This window comes from Eucyclogobius newberryi, unplaced genomic scaffold, assembly GCF_026437365.1.
Source record: "Eucyclogobius newberryi isolate DKJ021-1_F unplaced genomic scaffold, fEucNew1.0.hap1 SCAF_1, whole genome shotgun sequence".
Classification (NCBI taxonomy): Eukaryota; Metazoa; Chordata; class Actinopteri; order Gobiiformes; family Gobiidae; genus Eucyclogobius; species Eucyclogobius newberryi.
In genome coordinates this window covers 1014332-1033047 of record NW_027315723.1, presented here as the reverse complement: position 1 = coordinate 1033047, position 18716 = coordinate 1014332, and the positions used below count along the sequence as shown (strand labels likewise).

Here is an 18716-nt window from a genome sequence, read left to right as displayed (position 1 = left end):
GTAAATAATACTGCAATACAAGTAATACAAGTAAAAGTGCTGTAAATAATACTGTGATACAAGTAAAAGTACTGTAAATAATACTGTGATACAAGTAAAAGTACTGTAAATAATACTGCAATACAAGTAAAAGTGCTGTAAATAATACTGTGATACAAGTAAAAGTACTGTAAATAATACTGTGATACAAGTAAAAGTGCTGTAAATAATACTGTGATACAAGTAAAAGTACTGTAAATAATACTGTAATACAAGTAAAAGTACTGTAAATAATACTGCAACACAAGTAAAAGTACTGTAAATAATACTGTGATACAAGTAAAAGTACTGTAAATAATACTGCAACACAAGTAAAAGTACTGTAAATAATACTGCAATACAAGTAAAAGTACTGTAAATAATACTGCAACACAAGTAAAAGTACTGTAAATAATACTGTAATACAAGTAATACAAGTAAAAGTACTGTAAATAATACTGTAATACAAGTAATACAAGTAAAAGTACTGTAAATAATACTGTAATACAAGTAATACAAGTAAAAGTACTGTAAATAATACTGCAATACAAGTAAAAGTGCTGTAAATAATACTGTGATACAAGTAAAAGTACTGTAAATAATACTGCAACACAAGTAAAAGTACTGTAAATAATACTGTGATACAAGTAAAAGTACTGTAAATAATACTGCAATACAAGTAAAAGTACTGTAAATAATACTGTAATACAAGTAAAAGTACTGTAAATAATACTGCAACACAAGTAAAAGTACTGTAAATAATACTGTAATACAAGTAAAAGTACTGTAAATAATACTGCAATACAAGTAAAAGTACTGTAAATAATACTGTAATACAAGTAAAAGTACTGTAAATAATACTGTGATACAAGTAAAAGTACTGTAAATAATACTGCAACACAAGTAAAAGTACTGTAAATAATACTGTAATACAAGTAAAAGTACTGTAAATAATACTGCAACACAAGTAAAAGTACTGTAAATAATACTGTAATACAAGTAAAAGTACTGTAAATAATACTGTAATACAAGTAAAAGGGTTTGGGGCGGGGCCATGGGCGGGGCTCGCTGTAGAGCATCACTGATGGTCCCAGACGTCATTGTGGGTTTGGGGTCTTTCAACACCAGATCAGGTTTGGTCAGATGTTGGACCCTCAGCAGTCTCAGGAAGGACACAAACGGAGACACACGAAGGACACAAACGGAGACACACGAAGGACACAAACGGAGACACACGTAGGACACAAACGGAGACACACGAAGGACACAAACGGAGACACACGTAGGACACAAACGGAGACACACGAAGGACACAAACGAGGACACAAACGAGGACACACAAAGGACACAAACGGAGACACACGAAGGACACAAACGAGGACACACGTAGGACACAAACGGAGACACACGAAGGACACAAACGAGGACACACGAATGACACAAACGGAGACACACAAAGGACACAAACGGAGACACATGAAGGACACAAACGGAGACACACAAAGGACACAAACGGAGACACACAAATGACACAAACGGAGACACACAAAGGACACAAACGAGGACACAAACGAGGACACACAAAGGACACAAACGGAGACACATGTAGGACACAAATGGAGACACGCGAAGGACACAAACAGACACACGTAGGACACAAACGGAGACACACAAAGGACACAAACGGAGACACATGTAGGACACAAATGGAGACACGCGAAGGACACAAACAGAGACACACGTAGGACACAAACGGAGACACACAAAGGACACAAACGGAGACACACGAAGGACACAAATGGAGACACGCGAAGGACACAAACGGAGACACACGTAGGACACAAACGGAGACACACAAAGGACACAAATCTGACGATTTGGACAGAATCAGAACCTCAAACCCACACGAGGAGTTTATTAATGGTTTTTGTGACTCTCTCCAGGACTAGGGATTATACCACAGCTAAATGGACTTCCCCAGGGATGTGTGCTGTCACCATTACTATTCTCTGGATACAATACATCACCTGCAACAGAGAGTGACACTTTAAGGCTCTGACACAGCGCCACCTGGAGGTTCAGCCTGGTGGGCGCGGTTCATCTCTGACAGATGAGGAAACACTGTTGTAACGAGGTAAATGCTTCGTTCAAGTTCAACATTCTTTTGAACAAAAAGAATGCAGGTGAGGTCGAGCTAGACATTAGGACTGAGACAGACAAATTAGCGACCAGCAAAAACAATTGGATTAAGAACCTATCAGATCGTGTTCTGACACAGGCAGAAAAGGAGGTGCTTTCTAAAGGGCTCAACTTTTCTGTCACCTCTAAACACATCCCTACAGAGGACTACATCACAGCCACTGAAACGGCAATTAGAAACAACAAAATGACTGAATCGGAGGCTGCAGACCTGAGGTTACGTGTCACAGCGACTCTGAAGAGTGCCAAACCACCGCCTTCAAATATCACATCTGAAGAGAGAAAAGCACTTTCAGCACTAGAGAAAGATCATAGCATCAACATCCTCCCAGCAGACAAGGGACGTTGCACTGTGATTCTCAACGCAGCTGATTACGAAGCCAAAGTCCACACCCTCCTCGAGGACACGACCACATACGAGCGCTTGAAAAGAGATCCGACCAGTGGTTACAAGAAGAAAGTGATAGACTGTTTACAAAGGCTGGAAAAAGAGGAAGCGATAGACCGGCCTCTGTATTACAGACTGTATCCTGGTGAAGCCATGCCCTGCATTTATGGCCTTCCAAAAATACACAAAAAGGAGGTTCCACTCAGACCCATAGTGTGCAGCACAGATTCCATCACCTACAATGTGGCCAAGCATTTAACAACTATATTGGCTCCACTTGTGGGGAATTCGGAACATCATGTGGAAAACACGCACAACTTTGTGGATAAAGTGAAACATCTCCAACTGGACCCAGATGACCTCATGGTTTCATATGATGTGGTGTCCCTGTTCACCTGCATCCCGACCTCTGATGCAGTAGCAGCAGTGAGGATCAGACTGCAGGAAGACACCACCCTACAGGAAAGGACCAAACTGACACCTGAACACATATGTAAACTGTTGGACATCTGTCTGAACACCACTTACTTTCAATTCCGGGGACAATTTTACAGACAGATTCATGGCTGTGCCATGGGCTCGCCCGTCTCTCCCATAGTGGCCAACCTGTACATGGAGCACTTTGAGAAGAAGGCACTGTCCTCATTCTCAGGCATAGCCCCAAAACTGTGGCTCCGCTATGTCGATGATACTTTTGTAACAATCAAGAAACAAGAGCTGGAAACCTTCTCTGATCACATCAATACTGTGGACCCACATATCAGGTTTACAAGAGAAGACGCTAAGGAGAATCGCTTGGCCTTTCTTGATTGTTCCACGATCAGAGGAGAGGACGGGAAACTCCAAATAGAAGTATATAGGAAACCTACACACACGGACCAGTATCTGCTCTTTGGTTCCAACCACCCACTACAGCACAAGCTGGGTGTGATCAGAACCTTACAACACAGAGCTCAAGGTGTGCCCACCAGCTCAGAGGGCAAGAAGAAAGAGGAAAAACATGTCCGAAATGCCCTCTCAGCCTGTGGTTACCCCGCTTGGGCTCTCAACAGAGTGAAGAGAACCAAGAAGCAGGACAAAAGGGAAACTGAACAGAGAAGGAAGGGTGTTTCTATCCCTTATGTGTCTGGCCTGTCGGAAAAACTGCAGAGAATTTTTAGACAACATGAAGTCCCTGTTTATTTTAAACCAGGAAACACTTTAAGACAAAAACTGGTTCATCCTAAGGACAAGTTGCCGACTCAAAAACAGAGCAATGTAGTTTATTCGATCCAATGCAGTGAAGAAAGCTGTAAAGAACGGTACATAGGTGAGACGAAACAGCCTCTACACAAGAGGCTTTATCAGCACAGAAGAAATACTAGTTCAGGACCTCAGAGTGCCGTGCATCTCCATCTTGAAGCCTCTAATCACTCGTTTGAAGACGGTGAGGTGAAGGTTTGAAGCAGGAGAAAAGATGGTTTGAAAGAGGAGTCAAGGAAGCTATTTTTGTTAAAAAAGAAAGACCTTCTTTAAACAGAAATGGAGGGCTAAGGGTTAATCTTCCTGTTATTTATAATGGGATACTGAACCCCTGGAAAGGTAGAGGACCAGGACCAGGACATTTAGATGTTAATCAGGTACTCAGGGTGGTTGAGCCAGGGTCTCACAAAGACAAAGAGGACTCTAATAGCCCATTAAGATTCTGAATAGGCTCGGTAGATACAAGGGGGAGTTTCTGTTGAAACAAACAACTCTTTCTACTTCAGGAAGGCTCCTCCCAATGGGCGGGTCTTACCACAGAACAGTATTAATATCGGAGTTCTCGATCTAAATTCTTTTATTGACAATGACTCTTGGATGAGAGTCGAAACGTCTATATTTTCAAACTGAGTCCAGATGAAACAACTGAAGCTTTTTCTACGAGGTAAATGCTCATTAGAGTAAATGTCGTTTGGACCTGTTTTCTAAGAACCAGGGGACTCTTGGAGAATGTTTGGGGCCCCTGGGTCGGAGTGCCTGCAAACTATAGAAGGGTTTAGAAAAATAGTGTAAAACTCAAGTGTGACGCGAACGCAGCATTTGCAGGAAACCTCGCGAGACTTGTCAGAACTCGTCTGTGCATTTGTGCTACGTTACTTTCTCTTTTCCGTGAACGTTCTGCACATGTTCTCTTGTTTTAGTGTCGGATTGCGTGCACTTTATGTTCTTGTGTCTAACGCGTAAAGTCCGAGCTGCGTAAAAGTCTTTCGTTTCTGTTTTTGTGACGTAAAGGTGAGATGACGTCAGCCGTCAGCGCGTTTCCCTTAACATGAACCTCATTAACTAAAAAAAGCCGTGAGTAATTTAATTTTACAATCAAGCCGAAGTGAACGTAAGGCGTGTGTTGAAGTCCCAGATGTAATGTCTTTGTGCTCGGAGTAGTCTCTGTGGCGTCGAAGCGGGTTATGTTCAGACTGAGCGGGTTTTTCAGCGCAGTTCGGAAGTCCGTTTGGAGCGGCGCGGGAGTCATGGCGAAGGGGAAGTTTTATTACGCGGTGCGGAAAGGATTCAAGCCCGGAGTCTACAAAAACTGGTAAATCTGCGTCACGATTCACACATTCACGATTGTCTTGTGATGAAACGTGCTAGAGTTATGTTTGAGTTCTTCCACACCAAACCTGGTTCACAGAAATGCGCATTTAAGACACTGTCGTCTGCACGCGACCCCCACGCGCAGCCCCAGAGTGAAACACGAGAGTTTTAATCATTTAAGACTTTTAATCCTCATCATTTCGATCTGTTGTCAGTTCATGATGCATTTCATTTATGTTCATTTATGTTCATTTATAGCCCACGTTATTGGATTTGTCCTGATCAATAATCCGGATCCTTTTGTGTCTTTTCTGACCTTTTTGTTTCAGGGACGAATGTAAATCGCAGGTGGATAAGTTTCCCGCCGCCGTCTATAAAAAGTTTCCCACAGAAAAAGACGCTTGGGCGTTTTTCCGAGGCGAGAATCCCGTGGTTTTACCTCCAAAACCCGAGACAGGTCATGCTTTACCTTTACCTTTGTCTTTACCTTTGACCTTTGACCTTGACCGGGCGACGGGGGCTCTAGTGTGACCCTCAGATGGAGATGAAACATGAGTCTGATCTTCTTGTTTGACCCTGAGGGGCTGAAGTCCAAACCTCACGTCCTGAGGGTCCTGGTTCTGAACAATGGGTCAAATGCTGAGGCCACATTTCCTACAGAAAACCTTAAACTTGAAATGTAACAATTGGGTAAAACGTTATAATTTTCTCTAATATCTTCTGTGTTTTCTCCCTCAGTCCAGAGTTTTGACCCATCGCTTCTGCCCAAACGAGGTCCAGAGCCGCTGCAGTACATTCCACTCGGACCGAAGAGACTCCGCCCAGTCGAGGAGGAGGAAGAAACGCCAAGGAAACGAGCCAAGCAGGAGGAAACCGGCTCCAGCGGCTCCAGCGGCTCCAGCGGCTCCAGCGGCTCCAGCGGCTTCACTTATATGGGTGAGACTGGCGCGGCGGGGGTGAGACTGGCGCGGCGGGGGTGAGACTGGCGCGGCGGGGGTGAGACTAATGCAGTTCCTGTTTGGTCTCCAGGGGACAGTGTGGTGGTGTACACTGACGGCTGCTGCACGTCCAATGGGAAGCGCTCGGCTCGGGCTGGGATCGGCGTGTACTGGGGGCCGCACCACGAGCTGTGAGTGAGCGAAACTCTGACCCTGTCGTTATGTGGCGTCGCACTATAAGCCTCTGTGTCTCCAGGAACGTGGCGGAGCGGCTGGAGGGACGGCAGTCCAATCAGAGAGCAGAGCTGCAGGTCGGGACCCGCTTTGTAAAGATGAAGCGTGATAAACGTTGTGTAATTCCCGTGTTGTCCACCAGGCGGCGCGCAAAGCTCTGGAGCTCGCCAAAGAACACAACATCCACAAACTGGTGCTGTACACGGACAGCAAGTTCACCATCAACGGTAGGGGGCGGGGCCGCAGAGGGAGGGGGCGGGGCCGCAGAGGGAGGGGGCGGGGTCTCAGAGGGAGGGGGCGGGGCCGCAGAGGGAGGAGGCGGAGTCACAGGACTTAACGTTCTGATTCAATATGTTAATTATCTGCATAAAACACAATTTAAACGTTCTTGGTCAGAATCTTGGTTTTCTAGATGAGGCTTTAGTCGTTTAGTGCGTTTGAAGGAGAGATGTTTGTGCTTCTGCTCTTGTGACGCTTGGACCAATCAGCATGAAGCATTGAATCATGTGGTCTGTGGTCAGGAGTGACCACTTGGGTGAAGAGCTGGAAACTGAACGGTTGGAGACTCAAGTCTGGAGGAGCGGTCATCAACAAGGACGACTTCATGCAACTGGACCGACTGAACTCTGAGCTCCAGGTCACATGGGTAAGAGGCCTGGGGGGGGACCGACCGAGGCCTGGGGGGAACCGAGGCCTGGGGGGGGACCGACCGAGGCCTGGGGGGGGACCGACCGAGGCCGGGGGGCCAGGAACCGAGACAGGATTAATCCAGGATCTTGTCCGTTTCAGCTGCACATACCTGGACACGCTGGTTACCATGGGAACGAGGAGGCGGACCGTTTGTCTCGAGAAGGCGCGGCTAAACATCTGAGAGACGAGGTTTAAGACGTTTGTTGGAACTTTGTGAATATTTGTATTTAAACTATTTTCATATGAAACATTGACGCTGTTGTGACGTTAGTCCACCAGAGGGCGCTGCTTTAGCCAAACTTTGACCCTTGACCCTGAGAGTTTAAGAGGTCAAAGTTCACCTTCTGAACTCTGACTTTAAACACGTTTGATCCAAATAAAGGTTTAAATCTGTCGCTTCAGGAGAATATGAAGGAATAAAGTGTTTTATTAAAAATCTGAATTTGTCTGTTATTTGGACATTTTAAACCATAACTTTTATAAAACTTGTCTCACTGAGGCTCTGTCTGTGACGTCATGTGTGGACTTTAAAAACACAGAGGAGCTCTGCCTCACCACCTGATGATGTCACAAGGTGGAGGAGGCCACTGCACGCTTCAGTCTGGAGCCAGAGGTCAGAGGTCGTCAGGAGCTGGAACCCACGGCAACAGCAGCGTCTAAACCAGGACTAAACCAGGACTAAACCAGGACTAAACCAGGTCTAAACCAGGACTAAACCAGGACTAAACCAGGACTAAACCAGGACTAAACCAGGTCTAAACCAGGACTAAACCAGGACTAAACCAGGTCTAAACCAGGACTAAACCAGGACTAAACCAGGACTAAACCAGGACTAAACCAGGACTAAACCAGGTCTAAACCAGGACTAAACCAGGACTAAACCAGGTCTAAACCAGGACTAAACCAGGACTAAACCAGGACTAAAGCAGGACTAAAGCAGGACTAAACCAGGACTAAACTAGGACTAAACTAGGACTAAACCAGGACTAAACCAGGACTAAACCAGGACTAAACCAGGTCTAAACCAGGTCTAAACCAGGTCTAAACCAGGTCTAAACCAGGACTAAACCAGGACTAAACCAAGTCTAAACCAGGACTAAATAAACCAGACCGACTCTTGTGGAGTTTGAAGAGCAGTTTATTGACAGCGCGTGATAAAAATATACAAAGTTCACAAGATGATTTCAGACCAAAACCCAAACATGCCTCAGGGTCGAGAAATACTGCGGGAACCCCCAAAAGTACTGCGAGAGTACTGCCAAATGTGTAGTCTGCTGTGTACTTGTGTGTGTGTGTACTGTAGTATTGTGTGTACTCGTCAAAATGGCAGAAGTTTGTGCTTTATTCTTCACGTCATAAACACCAGGTTCAGAGCAGCAGCTGTCAATCAAAAATGTACAAAAATATGGAATAAGAATAAATAAAAAATCATTTCGGAAAACTCCCCTCAACAATTAGAATGAAACGGTAAAATAAATAAATAAATCATGTATAAAAATAGGTTTGTAATTTTGCATAAACAGTACAAAATAAGCAATAAGTCATAATCAATTATAATCTCATAAAATATAAATAATACAGTCAAATGTACAGAATGAGAGCTGTAAATAAAGGACACCAAAGCAAAAGTGCGTTTCGGGGAGTTTTCCTCTGAATTCTCGCTTCTTACAGGATTCACCAGATTTGAGAGTTTGAGATTTTCACAGTTTCAGATTCACAGACGTAAAGTGCATTTCCAGAAACGCCTCAGATTTCACAAAACAATCGTCAAAGTTGAAACATTTTCACCGTTTTGAGGCTCAGACACAAGTTTACGACACATTTGACACGAACCGATGCTGGAGACGGCGACAAACTCACGATTTGAACCTTCGTTTTGACCTGATTTTTGTCTTTCTCGAGTGAACAATGAAATGAATCAAAAACATCTAGTTTAAACTGGTCAAAACCACTAAGATATTAAAATCCTGAATTTAAAGGTGAACTATGTAACTTTTGTGGGAGGGTCTGTCAACTGTTCCAGGAGGAGGAGCTTCACACACAGAGACAGATGATTGGACCAGAGAGAACGCCACAGAAAGAGTCTTTTGTCACAAAAACGCAACAAAAAGTGACGAAAAGCATCGAAAATAAGTCCAGAAACTACAAAACATTTGACTAAAATTGACGAAAATATGACAAAAAGCTACAAATCTGTCACATCACGACAAAAACGCAACAAAAAGCAAATATTAGCGACAAAAAGTGATGAAAAAGTGACCAAAAAAAGACTAAAAACAGCTTTTATAGTGACAAAACTCTGACTTGATCTTGTGCTAAAGCGACTATGAGGAGCCTTAGCAACACAAAGCTAGCAAAGCACGTTAGCAACGCAAAGCTAGCAAAGCACGTTAGCAACAGCCGTTTCCTGTTTATCGCTTTGTCAAGAGCCACAATCTGATATTTCCAGGTCATAATGCGTCTGACATGATCCAAAGCCAGAGAAGTCAAAGAAATGAGGCAAAACTGTTCCTGTGCGCGCTCGCTTTAGCTACGCCCCTCACACACACATACACAGTGCACCTTGAAACCCGCTTGTCGTCTCCAGAATCGGCTCGTTTGACCCTGTAAGTCCAGAGAATTCCTCCGAAACTAAAAACTATCTACAAACGTTTGCGTCTTCTTCTTTTTCTTTTTTTCAAACGAAAGTCAAACAGCACCAAACCGAGCGTGTGCAAACTCCTCCCGTCGCCTCGTCTCGTGATTGTAGGAAAACATTTGTACAAAAACACAGCTCATTTCTGTAAAAACGGCCGGACTCACGTTTAAGAAATTGCATATTCCCCAAAAGCGAAACGAATCATGCTAATATTGCTAACGCTAAACCCACGACACGATTCAAAATGGCGGATTGTCTCCTTCCCATTGGTCTTGAAATGAACAAACGGTCGAAGCGCCTCAGACGTTTGGCACGTTTCACAACATTTAGAGTCCGTCTTTAAGAGTTAGACTTTTAAAGCCTTAAAAAACTTCTTTGATTTTCTTTTTAAAAGTGATTGCCCTTCTGTATTTTTTTTTTCTTCATCATAGATCAAAATGATTGGAGCGTACGATAGTTAGATACAGATGAAACGTCACATCATCGGATGAGAATTTACAACATGTTTGAAAGCGAGAAAAGAAATCATATGAAAGTTTACAAACCGGGTCTAAACCGGGTCCAAACCGGGTCCAAACCGGGTCCAAACCGGGTCTAAACCGGGTCTAAACCGGGTCCAAACCGGGTCCAAACCGGGTCTATACCGGGTCCAAACCGGGTCTAAACCGGGTCTAAACCGGGTCCAAACCGGGTCCAAACCGGGTCCAAACCGGGTCTAAACCGGGTCTATACCGGGTCCAAACCGGGTCTATACCGGGTCCAAACCGGGTCCAAACCGGGTCTAAACCGGGTCCAAACCGGGTCCAAACCGGGTCTATACCGGGTCCAAACCGGGTCTAAACCGGGTCCAAACAAAAGCCGCTTCACTGTTTGAATCAAAGTGGGCAGAGCTGTTGTCCCTGTGCTCTCCTGTGGGGGCGCTACACCTGACAGAGGAGGGACTGACCTGTGGAGTGGACAGCGCCATCTAGTGACAGTAAAGATGAACAAAGGGAACTTCTGAACATACAGACAGAAAGTGTCCTTCAAGTACGTGATATTCGTCTGAAGTACGTGATATTCGTCTGAAGTACGTGATATTCGTCTGAAGTACGTGATATTCGTCTGGAGTACGTGATATTCGTCTGAAGTACGTGATATTCGTCTGGAGTACGTGATATTCGTCTGAAGTACGTGATATTCGTCTGAAGTACGTGATATTCGTCTGGAGTACGTGATATTCGTCTGGAGTACGTGATATTCGTCTGGAGTACGTGATATTCGTCTGGAGTACGTGATATTCGTCTGGAGTACGTGATATTCGTCTGGAGTACGTGATATTCGTCTGGAGTACGTGATATTCGTCTGGAGTACGTGATATTCGTCTGGAGTACGTGATATTCGTCTGAAGTACGTGATATTCGTCTGGAGTACGTGATATTCGTCTGGAGTACGTGATATTCGTCTGGAGTACGTGATATTCGTCTGGAGTACGTGATATTCGTCTGGAGTACGTGATATTCGTCTGGAGTACGTTGATATTCGTCTGGAGTACGTGATATTCGTCTGGAGTACGTGATATTCGTCTGAAGTACGTGATATTCGTCTGAAGTACGTGATATTCGTCTGGAGTACGTGATATTCGTCTGGAGTACGTGATATTCGTCTGGAGTACGTGATATTCGTCTGGAGTACGTGATATTCGTCTGAAGTACGTGATATTCGTCGAGTACGTGATAGTACGTGATATTCGTCTGAAGTACGTGATATTCGTCTGAAGTACGTGATATTCGTCTGAAGTACGTGATATTCGTCTGAAGTACGTGATATTCGTCTGAAGTACGTGATATTCGTCTGAAGTACGTGATATTCGTCTGGAGTACGTGATATTCGTCTGGAGTACGTGATATTCGTCTGGAGTACGTGATATTCGTCTGGAGTACGTGATATTCGTCTGGAGTACGTGATATTCGTCTGGAGTACGTGATATTCGTCTGAAGTACGTGATATTCGTCTGAAGTACGTGATATTCGTCTGAAGTACGTGATATTCGTCTGGAGTACGTTGATATTCGTCTGGAGTACGTGATATTCGTCTGGAGTACGTGATATTCGTCTGAAGTACGTGATATTCGTCTGGAGTACGTGATATTCGTCTGAAGTACGTGATATTCGTCTGAAGTACGTGATATTCGTCTGAAGTACGTGATATTCGTCTGAAGTACGTGATATTCGTCTGAAGTACGTGATATTCGTCTGAAGTACGTGATATTCGTCTGGAGTACGTTGATATTCGTCTGGAGTACGTGATATTCGTCTGGAGTACGTGATATTCGTCTGAAGTACGTGATATTCGTCTGGAGTACGTGATATTCGTCTGAAGTACGTGATATTCGTCTGAAGTACGTGATATTCGTCTGAAGTACGTGATATTCGTCTGAAGTACGTGATATTCGTCTGAAGTACGTGATATTCGTCTGGAGTACGTGATATTCGTCTGAAGTACGTGATATTCGTCTGAAGTACGTGATATTCGTCTGAAGTACGTGATATTCGTCTGGAGTACGTGATATTCGTCTGGAGTACGTGATATTCGTCTGAAGTACGTGATATTCGTCTGAAGTACGTGATATTCGTCTGAAGTACGTGATATTCGTCTGAAGTACGTGATATTCGTCTGAAGTACGTGATATTCGTCTGAAGTACGTGATATTCGTCTGAAGTAACAGTCAAAGTCGTCCTCTTGATCCTCTGGAAACACAGTATTTTATTTCTGTTTTTAAGTCGTACGATTTTAAAATAATGAACGTTTAGCTCTACGAGACTCTGTGCCAGTCCCAACATGGCCGTCTGTCCACTCTAGAGGTCAGAAAGCTGTAGAGGTCAGTCCACTCTAGAGGTCAGTCCACTCTAGAGGTCAGTCCACTCTAGAGGTCTGTCCACTCTAGAGGTCAGAGCTCTAGAGGTCAGAGATCTCTAGAGGTCAGTCCACTCTAGAGGTCAGTCCGCTCTAGAGGTCAGAGCTCTAGAGGTCAGAGCTCTAGAGGTCTGTCCACTCTAGAGGTCAGTCCACTCTAGAGGTCAGTCCGCTCTAGAGGTCAGAGCTCTAGAGGTCAGAGCTCTAGAGGTCAGAGCTCTAGAGGTCTGTCCACTCTAGAGGTCTGTCCACTCTAGAGGTCAGAGCTCTAGAGGTCAGCTCCCTCACACTGGAAAATTTTGAAAATACATTTTTCTTCTTTTTACAAGTTCAACCAGATTTAGTTTCTTACTTCACATGGACATGATTCAATCACAGAAGCTACACCTGCAGGAGGCGCTACACCTGCAGGAGGCGCTACACCTGCAGGAGGCGCTACACCTGCAGGAGGCGCTACACCTGCAGAAGCGCTACACCTGCAGGAGGCGCTACACCTGCAGGAGGCGCTACACCTGCAGAAGCGCTACACCTGCAGGAGGCGCTACACCTGCAGAAGCGCTACACCTGCAGGGGGCGCTACACCTGCAGAAGCGCTACACCTGCAGGGGGCGCTACACCTGGATGCCCTGCACGGCCTGGCGGATGCTCTCGAGCAGCGCCTTGTTCTCGGGCGTGGCCGTGTACTCCTCGTGGTGCGTGTACATGTCGGTCAGAGTGCTCACGTACGCGTCAAAGTTCTGCTCGTTCATCGGCTCCTGAGGAAAAGAAGCAGAGTTCACTTTTCAAACCAAAGAGGTTCAACCGGAGAACAGGTCGAGAGGCCGAGGATAAAGACCAGTAAACCTCCCTCTCCCCAGACACCTCCTCCATCCAGAGGGGAGGGGCCGGATGGACTGATCAGTGCTCTCTCACTGTTCAAAATAAGGCTCATAACAGCGAGACAATGTTCCACACCTTCAGTGGCTCGCACTCTCACCTCACAGCAAGAAGGTTCCAACTTTGAACATTCAAACTCCATCAACGATAAACATGCACTACAGGTCCAATCCTCCAGCTCAAGTCCAGACCAAGACTGGACCGAGGTCTGGAGAGGGTCCAGTGGCTTTACACGATGGTCAAATACAGAAGACACATTTCACTTTCTTACAGAAGTTTAACTTCACATTAAAATCAAACTTGGACCAAAATGTAGGAGGGGCCAAAACTGTTTCAAACCCTGGAGGCCCCAGAGTGAAGTCAGAAGTGCATCTCCAGATCTGAGTCTGGTCCTGGTCTGGAGCTCGATGGAGAAGCTTTAATCTGATGAGGTCAACTTTATAAACGGCCTCAACATAAAAACATGTTCAAACACTGAACTTGAAGCAGGAGAACGTGAAGAGAAGGTTTAAAGGCGACATGCAGCGGTCAGGACCAGGCTTTGGTCAGACGAGGGAGGAGGAGACCAGGAGCGAGGGGAGGAGCTGCAGTCAGAAGGAACCAAGAACCTGGAACCAAGAACCTGGAACCAAGAACCCGGAATCTGGAATCTGGAACCAAGAACCTGGAACCAAAAACCTGGAACCAAGAACCTGGAACCAAGAACCTGGAACCAAGAAGCAAGAACCTGGAACCAATAACATGGAACCAGGAACCTGGAGCCTAAAACCAAGAACCTGGAACCAGGAACCTGGAACCAAGAACCTGGAACCAAGAAGCAAGAACCAAGAACCAAGAACCAGGAACCTGGAACCAAGAACCTGGAACCAAGAAGCAAGAACCAGGAACCTGGAACCAAGAACCTAAAACCAAGAACCTGGAACCAGGAATAAGGACTCAGGGCAGAGGGCTGTGGGTCTGGGGGTACACAGCGGGTTGTGGGCGGGGCACAGGGGGTTGTGGGCGGGGCACAGAAGTGGTCTTACTGTGAAAGGGCAGTGTTTCTGTGGGACAGGAGCGCTCTGAGGACACAGTCAGACGATATATCGGCCCATTCATATAAACAGGGAAATATCGGCCAAAATGTTTTCGATACCATGAGCGATGACGGTGTCACTGGTTTCAAAGATTGGTCTAGGGCGGGGCAATAAGAAGAAAAACAACAAAGTTCTCCTATAATGATTGATCTCGCTTTTAATTTCAATTTGACTTAAAAAAAGAAAATGCTTCTGTTTTGTGTTCGTAAATAAAGAGACATTTTTTGCTTTTCTATTTTCATTTCATGGACAGACACGATACAGACTTAAATCATGTCCAATGCGTTGATTATTCTTTATCTGAACTGTTCTATAAGTGTCCAACATCTCGAGCGATTTCAGAATCTACCGTCGGACCAGTTTAACCGAAGGCTCAAGCCGTCAATGGTTCCATTCTAAGAATATACGGTTACTGATCAGCTGCATGGTTGCAGTCTTTCATTTGATTGGGTAAAAACATGTTTCGTACCATGTGCGGCAGCTGGATGTTGGCGAGGCTGGAGATCAGCGTCTGGCTCAGGTTGGCCAGTTCGTGAAGCAGAGAGTCATTTTGCTGTTCGATCACTTTGTTCTCTTCCTCCAGAGACTTCAGGCTGGACTCCATCGTCGTGATCTGCACACAGGCACATGCAGGTGTTCAGAGCACACAGGCACATGCAGGTATTCAGAGCACACAGGCACATGCAGGTGTTCGGAGCACACAGGCACATGCAGGTATTCAGAGCACACAGGCACATGCAGGTGTTCGGAGCACACAGGCACATGCAGGTATTCAGAGCACACAGGCACATGCAGGTGTTCGGAGCACACAGGCACATGCAGGTGTTCGGAGCACACAGGTACATGCAGGTGTTCAGAGCACACAGTCATATGCAGGTGTTCAGAGCACACAGGCACATGCAGGTGTTCAGAGCACACATGCACATGCAGGTGTTCAGAGCACACAGGCACATGCAGGTGTTCAGAGCACACAGGTACTTGTGTTCGGAGCACACAGGCACATGCAGGTGTTCAGAGCACACAGGCACATGCAGGTGTTCAGAGCACACAGTCACATGCAGGTGTTCAGAGCACACAGGCACATGCAGGTGTTCAGAGCACACAGGCACATGCAGGTGTTCAGAGCACACAGGCACATGCATGTGTTCAGAGCACACAGGCACATGCAGGTGTTCAGAGCACACAGGCACATGCAGGTGTTCAGCGCACACAGGCACATGCAGGTGTTCTGAGCACACAGGTACATGCAGGTATTCAGAGCACACAGGTACATGCAGGTGTTCAGAGCACACAGGCACATGCAGGTGTTCAGAGCACACAGGCACATGCAGGTGTTCAGAGCACACAGGCACATGCAGGTGTTCAGAGCACACAGGTACTTGTGTTCGGAGCACACAGGCACATGCAGGTGTTCAGAGCACACAGGCACATGCAGGTGTTCAGAGCACACAGGCACATGCAGGTGTTCAGAGCACACAGGTACATGTGTTCGGAGCACACAGGCACATGCAGGTGTTCGGAGCACACAGGCACATGCAGGTGTTCAGAGCACACAGGCACATGCAGGTGTTCAGAGCACACAGGCACATGCAGGTGTTCAGAGCACACAGGCACATGCAGGTGTTCAGAGCACACAGGCACATGCAGGTGTTCTGAGCACACAGTCACATGCAGGTGTTCTGAGCACACAGGCACATGCAGGTGTTCTGAGCACACAGGCACATGCAGGTGTTCTGAGCACACAGTCACATGCAGGTGTTCGGAGCGCACATGCAGGTGTTCGGAGCACACAGGCACATGCAGGTGTTTCGGAGCACACTGGCACATGCAGGTGTTCCGGAGCACACAGGCACATGCAGGTGTTCGGAGCACACAGGTACATGCAGGTGTTCGGAGCACACAGGCACATGCAGGTGTTCAGGGCACACAGGCACATGCAGGTGTTCAGAGCACACAGGTACATGCAGGTGTTCAGAGCACACAGGTACATGCAGGTGTTCAGAGCACACATGCAGGTGTTCAGATGAATGGTCAGTAGTACCTGAGTCCTCAGTTTGATCATGTCTGACTCCACACGGTTGTTGGACTCACTCAGGTCTTTGATTTCTTCGTCCAGCTGCTGGATCTCCTCATCATTCTCGATCCCTGCGACAAACAACATGTGAGCCCAACAGTCCAGCAGTCCAACGGTCCAACAGTCCAACGGTCCAACAGTCCAACGGTCCAACAGTCCAACGGTCCAACAGTCCAACGGTCCAACAGTCCATGTAGAAGGAGCAGACCTTTGGCCGCTTTCTGCTTCAGGGTCAGCAGGTCCATCCCACCGAGTCTGGACTTCTTCATGGCTGATGAGGCGCGAGGGCATCCAGACAAACTGAGACACAAGAGGGTCAAACATAACGGGTCATACATAACGGTCAAACATTACGGGTCATACATAACGGGTCAAACATTACGGGTCATACATAACGGGATATGTTACTTCCATATAATGGAATAATTTTGTTTTTTTGTTTCTTTGAAGCTTCAATACATCGTTGTGGTAGTAATTGTTTTGAAATGCTAAAACTCTCTAATCATCGAGCATTAGGCCGGCGTCCATGACACTCATGACTTTGCTTGTTGTGAAATGTAACGCGCGATTTACAGAAACTTTGTTTAAATCACTTCCTGGTTGAGCGGGTTGAGTCTGCATGGTGCTGGCGTAGCGGTTGAATGGGATGGCCGTAGGGGCCGTGGACTGTGGGTGGTACCCGTGGTGAGTGGGGAGTACCCGTGGTGAGTGGCGAGTACCCGTGGTGAGTGGCGAGTACCCGTGGTGAGTGGCGAGTACCCGTGGTGAGTGGGGAGTACCCGTGGTGAGTGGCGAGTACCCGTGGTGAGTGGGGAGTACCCGTAGTGAGTGGCGAGTACCCGTGGTGAGTACCCGTGGTGAGTGGGGAGTACCCGTGGTGAGTGGCGAGTACCCGTGGTGAGTGGGGAGTACCCATGGTGAGTACCCGTGGTGAGTGGGGAGTACCCGTGGTGAGTGGGGAGTACCTGCGGTGAGTGAGGAAGCTGCCGCTGACGTGCCCGGAGCCGTCGCACCCTGGGGTGGGGCAGCTCATGCCGTCAGTTTTGCCTGATTTCCAGCTGAACTGTGAGCCGTTCATGTAGCTGTCCTTCTGCCGTTTGGCCGCCAGGGGGCAGCCTGACGCACTGCGGTGAGAGGCGTACTTCCCCGTCACATGACCCTGTCCGTCACAGCCCGGGACCGGACACCTGCAAAACAACGACCTTTTGTCTTCTCGTGGCCCTGAGTTTCTACAAACCTCCGCAGCAGGAGGGCGTGTCTAACTGCTGTTCCCTGTGAGCCGAGGAGAGAACATTGTACCCCGCAGCAGGAGGGTAAAGGGGCGTGTCTAACTGCTGTTCTCTGACCCAGGGACAGAACCTTGTACCCCGCAGCAGGAGGGTAAAGGGGCGTGTCTAACGGCTGTTCTCTGACCCAGGGACAGAACCTTGTACCCCTCAGCAGGAGGGTAAAGGGCGTGTCTAACTGCTGTTCTCTGACCCGAGGACAGAACCTTGTACCCCGCAGAAGGAGGGTAAAGGGCGTGTCTAACTGCTGTTCTCTCACTCGAGGACAGAACCTTGTACCCCGCAGCAGGAGGGTAAAGGGCGTGCCTAACTGCTGTTCTCTGTGAGCCGAGGACAGAACCTTGTACCCCGCAGCAGGAGGGTAAAGGGCGTGTCTAACTGCTGTTCTCTAACCCGAGGACAGAACCGTGTACCCCGCAGCAGGAGGGTAAAGGGCGTGTCTAACTGCTGTTCTCTTACCCGAGGACAGAACCTTGTACCCCTCAGCAGGAGGGTAAAGGGCGTGTCTAACTGCTGTTCTCTGACCCGAGGACAGAACCTTGTACCCCGCAGAAGGAGGGTAAAGGGCGTGTCTAACTGCTGTTCTCTCACTCGAGGACAGAACCTTGTACCCCGCAGCAGGAGGGTAAAGGGCGTGCCTAACTGCTGTTCTCTGTGAGCCGAGGACAGAACCTTGTACCCCGCAGCAGGAGGGTAAAGGGCGTGTCTAACTGCTGTTCTCTAACCCGAGGACAGAACCGTGTACCCCGCAGCAGGAGGGTAAAGGGCGTGTCTAACTGCTGTTCTCTTACCCGAGGACAGAACCTTGTACCCCTCAGCAGGAGGGTAAAGGGCGTGTCTAACTGCTGTTC

The 18716-nt window shown here is 47.1% G+C and overlaps 2 protein-coding genes across 5 annotated transcripts in view; one reads left to right on the top strand and one right to left on the bottom strand.

Moving 5' to 3' along the window:
* The first annotated feature begins 4764 nt into the window (after positions 1-4764).
* On the top strand, positions 4765-7383 carry rnaseh1 (ribonuclease H1). 2 transcript variants are annotated; one of them, XM_072450423.1, is made up of 9 exons: positions 4766-5159; positions 5488-5615; positions 5897-6046; positions 6083-6094; positions 6188-6287; positions 6353-6407; positions 6473-6557; positions 6852-6976; positions 7120-7382. In XM_072450423.1, exons 1-9 carry the CDS (start codon positions 5032-5034, stop codon positions 7213-7215), a joined length of 879 nt encoding a protein of 292 aa, XP_072306524.1. In that variant the 5' UTR covers positions 4766-5031; the 3' UTR covers positions 7216-7382. The 2 variants fall into 2 exon arrangements, with proteins under 2 accessions (XP_072306517.1, XP_072306524.1); XM_072450416.1 differs by having other exon boundaries at positions 4765-5159; positions 5897-6094; positions 7120-7383.
* A 5674-nt stretch (positions 7384-13057) lies between these two features.
* LOC140359811 (myelin transcription factor 1-like protein) overlaps positions 13058-18716 on the bottom strand; it is a 55096-nt gene continuing 49437 nt past the window's right edge. The window contains exons 14-19 of one of the 3 annotated variants that reach the window (XM_072445397.1): positions 17545-17766; positions 16788-16879; positions 16547-16650; positions 14975-15118; positions 13136-13308; positions 13058-13082 (exon numbers count right to left, since the gene is read on the bottom strand). In XM_072445397.1, the coding sequence (XP_072301498.1) occupies positions 13165-13308; positions 14975-15118; positions 16547-16650; positions 16788-16879; positions 17545-17766 (706 nt within the window). In that variant the 3' untranslated portion in view covers positions 13058-13082; positions 13136-13164. The other 2 variants (XM_072446935.1, XM_072446085.1) reach the window with 2 other exon arrangements.